This window comes from Oreochromis niloticus, linkage group LG6 (assembly GCF_001858045.2).
Source record: "Oreochromis niloticus isolate F11D_XX linkage group LG6, O_niloticus_UMD_NMBU, whole genome shotgun sequence".
Classification (NCBI taxonomy): Eukaryota; Metazoa; Chordata; class Actinopteri; order Cichliformes; family Cichlidae; genus Oreochromis; species Oreochromis niloticus.
The window spans coordinates 17,032,158-17,043,401 of NC_031971.2; the positions used below are offsets into that span (position 1 = coordinate 17,032,158).

At 38.7% G+C, this 11,244-nt stretch overlaps 1 protein-coding gene across 1 annotated transcript; it reads right to left on the reverse strand.

Annotated features, from left to right (window-relative positions):
* Positions 1 to 47: 47 nt before the first annotated feature.
* znf330 (zinc finger protein 330) lies at positions 48 to 10,419 on the reverse strand. The gene is made up of 10 exons (XM_003452210.4): positions 10,300 to 10,419; positions 9,736 to 9,893; positions 9,623 to 9,642; positions 9,450 to 9,520; positions 8,101 to 8,177; positions 4,484 to 4,610; positions 4,304 to 4,408; positions 4,113 to 4,159; positions 2,432 to 2,549; positions 48 to 1,725 (listed from the first exon to the last, which is right to left on the reverse strand). The coding sequence occupies exons 2-10, from the start codon at positions 9,853 to 9,855 to the stop codon at positions 1,451 to 1,453; spliced, it is 960 nt and encodes a 319-aa protein (XP_003452258.1). The 5' UTR covers positions 9,856 to 9,893; positions 10,300 to 10,419; the 3' UTR covers positions 48 to 1,450.
* Positions 10,420 to 11,244: the final 825 nt, after the last annotated feature.

Sequence of the window (11,244 nt, forward strand, 5' to 3'; positions counted from 1 at the left end):
TCTGTTTCTTTTAATGCATGAGTCAGAAGAAATGCTTCACAGAAATGCACATTCAAGAGGGATTTTATTTCATTTTAAATTGATTTTTTTTTTAACACAAATGTGCCTTGCAGTTTATTTCAAACATCAGGACAAACCACTGCACTGAGGGAAGATGCCACAAAAAGGCTCTCCAGCAGATCAATAGTCATTAAACAACACAGACAATGAGGACAGGTTATGCTTTATTCATAAGCCACAGAAGAACTCACTTCAGTGGCCGCCAATTTGCCTGGATCAGAAAAAAAAAGCAGTGAAGCTAATGGTTTAGGCAAGTCATTCCAGCTAATGTGTTTATTATTACAGCTGGCCAAGCTGAAACAGAACGACTTATTTTGGATATAAACATAGGGGCCAGTGAGTTGAGGAAGTTTTTCATAAACAGGAAGATGAAAGTCTCGAGGCAAACTGTGGTGAACAGCCAACACTTAAGTTTTGCTGTTTGGACTATTTAAGACAAGCCAGAGCTTTAAAATCATGACTTATTGAAAATTTATTGTATATTCTGCAGTTTTGGGTGGATTCAGGTGGAATTCAAAAAATATGGAAGGACAGTCTTACAATCAGACCCTGATTGTAAAAAAATCTAGGCAAATTCATAAGATCTGAATGAGTATTTGTCCGACAGCCAATTGCCCCCTCGTTTGAAAGAAGTTAAGAAACCAAATAAAAAAAATTTTTAAAAGCTATTTCAAAGTTGACCGCCATATGACATAAACAACCCTCTTACGTATGCCAGCTTCACGCCACCAAGAGGAGTAACATCGTCTTCTTGAAATGGCCTGTATTTGTATAGCGCTTTACTTAGTCCCTAAGGACCCCAAATTGCTTTACACTACATTCAGTCATTCACCCATTCACACTGGTGATGGCAAGCTACATTGTAGCCACAGCTGCCACTACCAGTATGCAATGGGTGAAGTGTCTTCTTGAGTTTCCAGGAACCGTTCACACAGTAGGCGAATGTGACAACTGTTGGAGCGTGGCAACACAAAGATCAGCCTTTGCTCCTGTATCAAAATTCACTGCAAAGAAGCAGTTTCATAACTTAACCCAGGCTTGACTGTAAAAACAGAGGAGAAAGCAGGGCACTTAAAGCTTTCTGAGCACCATCAAAATTTTTTAGCCAGGTTTATAATATTAGCAGGTATTTAATTTATGAAACTGAAATTAAATTGAAACTGTTATTTGAGTCTTTTATTCATTTTGTCGCTATACAGCTGCTTCAATATTGTTTAAAAAATTTTCTTTTCTTTTTCAAAGTAACATATGGAAAGTTAAAACATATCAGCTTTAATATTCATCTCCAGTCTTAATTGTGCATCTAAATTCTTGAGGAGCTTTCTTGAGGATCCTTTGGGTTTACAGGACTGCGTGCTCCAGCTGCTCCAGCTCATCAGTCACCATCAGCTTAGGCAGCAGCACCATCCAATTTAAGACCAGCCAGCGACTCGGACGCAGTTTCTTGTTCGCCCTCTTCATCTTCTTCCTCCTCCTCTTCTTCCTCTTCGTCCTCATCCTCCTCGTCCTCGTCTTCCTCGTAGTAATCGTCTTCTCCGTAGTCGTCTCGTTGGTCTCCACCACCGGATGCTACGTTCTTCCAGTAGGCATCGTACCCGGACGCGCCATCGTAGTAACCGTCGTCATCGTCGGCACCGGCCTGTCGACCAAACTTCAAGGTGCGCGCTGTGAACAATGCACAGGTGTCACGTTAGCTCTGGTGTCATTAAGCGTGGTGGTGAAGCGCCAAAGAAAAGGTCCTGTAAGATACAGTCTACGTAATTCTCTGCAAGCTATGTTTATTCTAAGCCTTCAGGTTGTAATTTAACTGATTATATATCACTTTGTTCCTCTTGTCAACATATGACTATGACCCTGCTGTGATCCTTCCACATTTTTTGCCTCTCTCCCATGTCGGAAGTGAAATGTTAATATTGCTAAACTCTTTGTGAGGAGCTACAAATATCAGATTCACTGAGCAGGGTTTTTGTTTCAAAATACATCACTCTGCTAATAGCAAGTCCTTACAGATAGAAATCAAATCCTGGCAGCACATTTGAGAGAACAGCAATGTGACCACCACGTGTTTGGCACCGCTTCCAAGGTCAAAGTTTAATTGCATAACATCAGACTATGCTTTCACAGCAATAAGTATGGGAGAAAAACCTAAATGTTTCTGAACAATTCTCTAGAAATTACAATTAGCTGCACTGAGTACATGATTTCTGGGGAAAAACGAAGAATTCATTTTTCCCCTTACGGTTTTGTTTCATTTTCAAAAAACAGTCTGCGGGGAAGTAGCAGCTGTGGCAACTTCCCCGAAACAGGAGCTTTACGGGAAGAAAAACAACTAAACAACTTCCAGTCATTTCAAGGTCTGCATAGCACTCACTTGACATGCTTAGGTCTTTGGTCTCCTGTGTCTCGTGACCACATTTGGGACACGGAGGACCTTTTCCCTTCTCCTGTTTGAAGACTTTACTCTTAGTGTGATCATCACAGTAACAAGCCTGCAAGACACAGTTAAACTTTCAGTCAGTTGTGGCATGGAAACGGTGGTGCATGAACATGATATCGCTGCATAGTTCTCGCTTAACTTCAAAACTAAAGAAAGCAAAGCAGTAACAGTTCAGGCTTGTTTAGACAAGAGTTAGCTCATTCATCCACATCCATTCATCCATAAAAACTCGATCGTATTCCCTTCCTCCTCTCAAATTCAGAGATCCTCACTCACCGTAACCAAGATAAAGTAGCTGTCCTTTGCCTTTTTGATACAGACCGTACTCTTAAAAAAAGGTTGAATTAGAAATATAAATAAATAACCCCCGTCCCAAAAAGCAGCTTTCGTATTTCAAATGCTTTCTGATCAGATTGCCATGCAAGCGGCACTTGTATAAATTTTGTGAGCCACTCAATATGTTTTTATTTTGTTCCCGATGAAGCCTGATAAACCTGAATGTCTGCTGTAGTCATTCCTACATTCTAACATCCTCAATAAACAAGGCTTCTCTGTGCAGAAATGCATGCTAAAGTTCAACTGGCGTAAATTCTTCAAAATTACCAGCTTATCATAGTATAATCAGTCCTGTTGTTTGTGGTCTATATGGAGTTGGGGCAGAGTCTCATTATCAGGAAATGCGGTTTGGTTGCTAGGGGACCAGCAGAACATATACGCTCAATTAATAAACAGCTCCAGCTAAAACATAGCTTTGAGGGAGGATCCACATTGTTTACAGTGTTGAGAAGACATCCCTTTCAGCTAGCATGACTAGCAGGACTGATTACAGCAGGGTAATGTAATGTAATGTGCAATGTTTAGTGTGCAAATGGGCATGTGAGGGTAGCTTTTATTTAAAGCTTCAAAACAGCCCTGAGAAAATGCAAGTCAATTATTTACTCAACTGGTACTTGGCATCTATGCAGTGCATCTTTTATAGTGGAGTTCTTTATCCTGTAGATTTCCAGTATAAATAAACAAACATTACTCCATATACGCACATTTAAGGATAAGAATACTCACTTGTTGTGCATTAAGAAGTGATTTATCGCAAAAGTATGCCTTGGCTACATATTGTCATAAGCTGCCTGGTAAATTCCTTCACTTGTGCACTTCAGTAAAAATATGCACTGCGACTATCTGGCCTAGCAACTACTCTTATAGGTCATTGATATGACCAACTTATTTTTAACCTCTGTAAGATTAGCTGACAACTGTTTAACTGAGCACAAGGAACAGCTAAAGGCAGTATGATCTCCGACTGCTATTTTCAGCAGGTCGATTGTTGCCAGCCTGGAGCGCTTTCTTACCATTTTATTCGTTAAAAGCTCTTTGATGTTTAGTTTCAGTTACGTGTCTGCTGTACACGAGGAATATTTCCAGATAAAGGGGGAAAAACCAAAAGCAAAACCACATGAAAACAACGATGTTAATTTGTAGCCGTCTTATCAGATTTGTTTCGTTCTTCTTTTGTTGTTACAAACAGTTTTGTAATGCAAGCTGATAACGTGGGTTTATTTTTTACAAACATGCGTGTGATCCTTTCGCATTGTATTTTCACAGACTGTTTCCTCACCTTACACCGCAGACAGGAGTGTTGTCCCAGTTTATTACAGGAAACACCTAAAATAATGCAACAATGTTATGAAAACACATTCGTAACATCACTACTGCACATTTACCCTTTGGATATTATCTGCTCATATGGAAATGATACGCTTTAAACACCCCATTGAAAAAAACCCATTGAATGACAGTGTGACTTACATTTGAATGTTTCTGCTTGAAGAACCTGGCAGCTTGCCTGGTGCTCAAACTGATCATCCTCACATAAGAAGTTCTGACAGAAGGAACAGCGGAAGATTCGCCCTCCTATTTAAGAAGTTAAACCAGTCAGTGGCTCTACTTAGGTAAGCAGGCGAAACAATCAAACAGGGGTGGTCTCACCATGATCCCAGACACTGCGCTCACACTCGATGCAGTCGGCATCAGTCAGAGGACATGAACAGGCGTGAGTGCTCAGGCATTTCCGACCATGGCACACCCAAGCTTCACAGAAGTCGCACACTGCGCCCTTGTGGTTGAGTGGGAGAATAACAAGAACCAAAATCAAAAATTGTTCTTTCTTTTTTATGTTTAAATAACCAGCTGATGAGTTTACTGGCATGTAGCAAAAACAGACACACTGATTGCTAAACACCAGGTGGACCTTGACACACCTTATCATATGCTACTTAGCTTAATTATTCATTTTGATTGTACTTGCACAACACTGCACCGCGAGCATAAAGAGTGTCAGAGTGATACTGAATAATAGCTAGCCCAGATTTATGCAGACAGAATCTACAAGCTGCTGTTTCTTGGTTGTAGACGGCCTCTGTTGGTGTGCCTGAGGCCTTGTTTAGTCTCCTAGCCTGCCGTCTGGAGTGCTGTTGCTATCAGTGACAACATCTACCCGAGTGGCTGATTGTTGTGGAATCTGCTGGCAACATGGATCTCTTGGTTTGTTAGTTACTCAGCATCAAATTTGTTACCCAGCATCGAATGGCTGAGTAATTTGATTATAAAACTAATATACCGGTGGGATTTTAAAGTGTGTCATTTTTCTGCTGCTATCATTATGCGGGAAAGTAGATAAAAGCCCCGGCCCCGTGCAAAATATTCTCACAGCAGAAGAATTTAAAAATAGAGCAGGTCTTGACCTTGTGCACTAGAAGTTTTCTCCCTAAAATGGACTCGATAAAGCTCTGCACTGGCACAGCTGATACAGACAGGGCCACAAATTCCCCTGCTGACTGGATTTCTTAGAGTTTTAAGAAATCAAACTAGAACCTTGACTAGAAATTCCAAATATCAATGCATACGGTGCTGTGAAAAAAGTATTTGTCCCCTTCCTAATTTCTTTTTTATTTGTATATGTGTGACACTTCAAATATTAATATTAGACACAGATAACCCAAGGAAATACATATTACAGTTTTTAAATTATGATTTCATTCGTTAAGGGGAAAAAAGTTATCCAAACCTATCTGGCCCTGTGTAGAAAAATAATGTTTGCAAAATAAGTCTTAAGGTCATACCAAACCATCTCCATCAGATATAAGCCCAGACTTTGACCAGTCCACTCAAAAAACCGTCGTTTTATTTTTTCGAATCATTCAGAGGTGGACTTGCTGGCATGTTTTCCGATCACTGTCCTGCTGCATAACCTGGGTGTGATTAAGTTTCCATACTTTTCACATGCGGCCGGGTAGACTCAAATAGCCATTTTCCCTTAAATGATGATTTAATTTATTAATCATCTTGTAGTTACTCAGATTATCTTTGTATTACAAAAAAAAAATCATTTGATCTGAAACATTTAAATGTAGCAAAAATTTCTTTCCACAGCACTGTACTTACGATCTACCTCAAAAATGCTTCTAAATTCTGAAAACAGATATAGTCCCCGTCATATTCCAGTCCCACTTCCACCCTGTCTAAACATATTTTAAATAACTCAGTTGAAATAAAGGATAAAGCAGACATTTTGAGCATCTTTATGAACATTTTATATCAGCTACTTATGTTTTTAAAGCAAATGTACAATAGTCTTGGTGCTCTACATTGAACTGTCCTATTTCCTCTATGGCAATCTGTTTGAAATCCATTGAGCCAAAAAAATTCATCTGGATCTGAGAACCTCACAAACATTTTTTTAATCAGATTCTTCAGATTAATATCATCCCTAAAAATCTAGAAAGCAGCCTATACTTTATTATTTAAAAAACAATGGGATCCCCTCAACAAATATTGCCCTAAACCTAACTTTCTACTTGCGCTAAAATTCTAGAATTTTCAATAAACTCAATAGTACTGTAAGAGCAACTATGTTGGTAACAAATTCTATTATTATTGCCTTGGACTGAAAGCTGCCCTGTTTGTTGATTTTATTCTGATGACCATGAGCTGCTGTTAGAAAGACTCAATTAGAATGATAAGACTACAGGCTAGTTCAGGAATGACCTTTCAGATAGGACACAGTGTGTTTATACAGATGAATATAAGTCAGGTTTCTATGAAGGTTTTAAATGGAGTCACGCAGAGGTCAACTTTAGGCCCTGTTTATTTTTTTCCTTTTTATTAATAATATAGAGAAGATTATGCCTAAACCGCACATTTATGCAGATGACACCATAATTTACTTACAAGGCTCTACTCTGAGTCACACTGTTGGCAGCTGTTGCAGGCATCATTGGGTGGTTTAAACTTTATTCTTAATGCCAACAAAATCAAATTTGTGTTGCTTTCTGAAAATCAATCCCAGGCGTATGTTATTCATACCCTAGGATAGCGCTCCCCAACCCCCGGGCGAGTCGTTTGATACCAGGCTGTGAAAGTTGAGGCTCGGGTGTGAAATTTATGGTTTTCAGGGTTTTTATCGTTAACTCGGTTTCCCCGGGTTTTTTCCCCCGTGTTGTAGTTGTGTGTCTTATTTTGAAAGAAATATTTACGCACTACTATAACGACCAGAGCGCATTAAGGGGGAGAGAGGAGGATGTTACTCTCAATGCTGTTGGCGCATTTCAGAAGGACGCTGCTAATAAAGTTACACAATTACACAGTGAATTCGTGTTTATTATTATATTTACAAAATACTACAGTTTTTGTCTTGATCGTATCATTTTATTTGGTTGTATTTATCCGCAACACCTTAAAGGTCGGTCCGTGAAAATATTGTGTGACATTAAACCGTGCAAAAAAAAGTTGGGGACCGCTGCACTAGGAGGAGACTGGGTTTTTATTATCAAAGTGTAGCCTCTCTTACTTTATCAGTTAGGGGGGAAAAAACATGTACAGGTTACATTCTTAAAAGTTCTGGATTATTCAGACACTTATGCCTCTTCTGTGCTTCGTTGTCCAGACTCAACATATCACCATTCCTTAAGTTTCCTATCAAATTTCTTGTTCAGTGGACATCACAATGTACTTTATAGTCTGGTTTCTTGACTTTCATTAAGCCTATAGAGACAACAGTACTGGTATATTTTTATGTACAAAGCCCTACTAAGTAAACTTCCTTCTTATTTGTGTAAACTCTTAATACCTTCAGACAGCTGTGATGATTTGCAGTCCTTTAGCTGGCTCCTCTTTAGAGTACCCAACTTGGAACAGCATACCCTTATTTTGCAGCTCATTCATGAAATACCTTTCAGAGAACACTAAAGCTGAATCCTTTTGTCTCCCTGGGAAAGTACAGAGGGTGCAACTGCTATTCATGAACTGGACCTTGTATTTGAATTAAATTTACCACTGACAAAATTAACTGACTTGTTTTATTTTGTTTTGATGTTTGATGTAACTTTGCTATGGTGCATCTTCTTGGCCAGGTAGCCCTTGAAAAAGAGATGTTTATCTCAAAGGCTAAATAAAAAAAAATATTATTTCTCCCGACAAAATCTACCAGGCCTGTATGAACAATGTTCCATTAAATAATGTCAACCTAATATAATTTTTACAGTCATAAATTACATTGCTACAGGAAAATAAATCAAACAGACATAGAATAGAAAACTTAAACTTACCACCATGCCCATTCCAGTGCTGTGGATCCCTGGATGTTTGACAACACAATCCGATGACTTCATACATTTCATTTTACCTAAAAACAGGAAGAAAACTTTACAGATGAATAAAACTAACACAAATAATTTCAGTGTAATGGTAAATAGTGTAATACATGAACAAAATCCCCTTCACAACATTTAGCCAAGCTACAATCACTCTCCAGGAGCTAGGTTTGCCAAAGCTACTGTCTTCAATCAAGAAATATCTTTATTAAAGTAAATACAGAAGCTTTCACTAAGCCTGAGTTAAACCTTCTGATAACACTAAAAAAAACACGCTAATAACAGAATAAACTTTCTGGGACTTCCTTATATTGATGATTAAGCATGCTTCAAGACAGGCCGAATAAAAACGAACTTGTACCAGAATAATAAGGAGAAGAGCATAGAGAAGAAGAAAAGAAAAGAAAACCACAGAGTTCATGAGCCAAACCTTTTGAACTCTGTTGTCTATCTAACAAAATAATGGAGTGTAATGGTAGAGGCTTGTAAGGTTATGTGAAAAAAAGGAACTAAACCTTCTTTCAATTCTACTGTTTTACATATCAGCACATAAAAAAAAAAAATCATCTGGTCCTTAGCATGACATGACATGCAGAAACGTCTGGAAAAACTAATGACATCCCTCCTGCATTTAAAGTACTTAACAGTGTCAGCAACTGTCAGAACATCTATAACAACAGAAGCTTTGGCAGGTTGCTGGTCTGGAGCATTCAGGTACGTCAACATGATGTCATAATCTTTCCAAAAGTGGAGATTCCAACAAATTCACCCACAGATCAGTCTGTGCAGTGCTGAGAGAAACTGCAAAAAACGAGAGCAACATCCAAGATTCTACAGGCATGTAAAATCCCCTGTACACCAAAGTATTCTACAGTCAAAGGTGAGGACATCTAAAGCTTAAGCCAACCACAGCAAATGTACAACAGAATGGCTTTAAAAAAAAAAAAAGCATTAAGATGATTGAATGGCCCAATCAAGCTAGAAAATGATTACTTCATTACTGCTGCTGAAGCTGGTTCTACAAGCTAATAAATCCAGGGGTGTGAATAATTTTTCCACACAGTGCTTCTGAATTTGGACTTACTTTGTCTTAAGTAATTAATGACCTGGTGCAATGTGTTGCTTATTTAGGGTTATATTAACCTTTTTAAGACCTTGCAGGGACCTTGCTATCACTGAGCTGACTGTGAATTGGCACGTTTTTGAATGGGCTTGGATGTGAAGGCCACAAATAAGCAGGGAGTGTGAGCTTTAAAATGAATATCATTCCAACATTAATCAAATAACACGTGCAGTGTACTCACCACACTGAGCGCAGACAGGCAGCTTCTGCACCGAGTTACAGAAATAACAGAAAGCCCTGTTCTTCTGTTTTCTAGCATGTGGCATCAGAAACGTTAAAAAAATGTTAATTGTCTCAGAATTATGGAGAATCTGCAGTTGCACATTGGTCATATAAGTGAATAAAGTCACTTACCTCTGACATTTGTCACATTCCTGCAAAAATGTAACAGTATAAAAAGATTAGATACATATTAAGGCATTGCTGTTGTTTTAATTGGGCATCTATCAGCTACCGCAGCTACACACCATGTTGGAGTTGCAGGGGTGTTTGGCCACGTCAACATGTTCCCTGTTGGCTCGTATTTGCTTCTCTCGCTCTTTCCGATTTTCAGCCTTTTTTCGGGCACCGGTTTTCTTTTTGGGCATCTCTGGTTCTACGCGGAGCTTGACACCGACTCCGTCACCTGCAAACACGGACAAACGGGGTGAACCACGCCGGGAGGAAACTGGGCGACTTCTTCTGCGTGAAATTCAGCTAAGAACGAGCAACTCTTAGTTGATATCTCATCTCAGTGCTTTTCCAATAAGATGCACAGGGACTACAGCCAGCGACACGGGTGGTGAATTACGACAACGAGGACTACAGCTACAAAAAGTTTCTGACATTTCTGTTCATGTTGGCTAGCAGCTCCCGTGTCCGCTGACTGAGCTGGTGACTCATAAGCAAATTACATTTAAAATAAACTACAACACCACTCAACACATGTGTACATGACTTTTAGACTGTAAAGGAACCTCCTAAGTGTTCCTGAATGTTACACGCCAGCGTCATTAAAAAGAAAATAGACTATTTTTTGTATTTTTCTTTACCAAAATGATCAGTTCAGAGAACGCAGCTAGGTCCGTCCTGAAAATGTGTTCGCCGGAACACTTGGCTAAAAAACTTTTGTTCCATACATGCTGGTTTTTGGTTATGGTGGCTTAGCGTCACCTCCTCTTTTCATTTCATGATTGAAGTTAAATAATTAACTTTTTTATAGGGCAGTGGTAATGCATAAATATACAATATAGCCTACTTTAAATAACACAATAAACATTTGCAACAATAATGATATAGTCTGTATGATATATAATAGAGTTAATATTACAATAAGATCTGAAGTCTGAATTTAACCAGTAAAAGATCATTTCTTTTTCCAATGGGTTTGGCTCCAGTTTTTCTTATAATGCTACTCCATATGCTAACGCTAATGGGCCGCTCTACAATTGCAGCACATTTCCTGTACCACCCTTGAAAATAGCCCATAGATGTTGTATAAATGACACTTGTCCTAAGACAATATGTAAACCTAGCTGCTGAAAAAGCGAGTCCGAAATATAAAATGGAATTCTCCAAAATGCCTTTTTTTTAATCAAAACTTTTTTTAATCAAATGGTGCGTCATATTTAACCGTTAAAATGAGGTTTAAATCCACTTTTTGATGTTTTGATTTTGTTGACACGTCTTTTGTAATTGTGAAGCCATTTAGTTAATCTCAACATAGTAATTATGCACTGCAACAAATGTGCAACCTTGTTATTGAAACCTATGTAGCTTAGAACAACAATGAGATGATATGACAAAGAAGAAGTGAGATGATTGGATCATGTTTTAACACCATGGGCGGACCAAAAGTTAGTCGTCTTTGACATATTTTGTATTTTCTTTCTGTCTTTTCTGACTAGATTTGGTGTGTCACTCTAACCAACGCATCCCTGTTGCCCATATCATGGACTGGTAGATTTTGAGCATTAAAGCATTTTCTACTGCAAGTC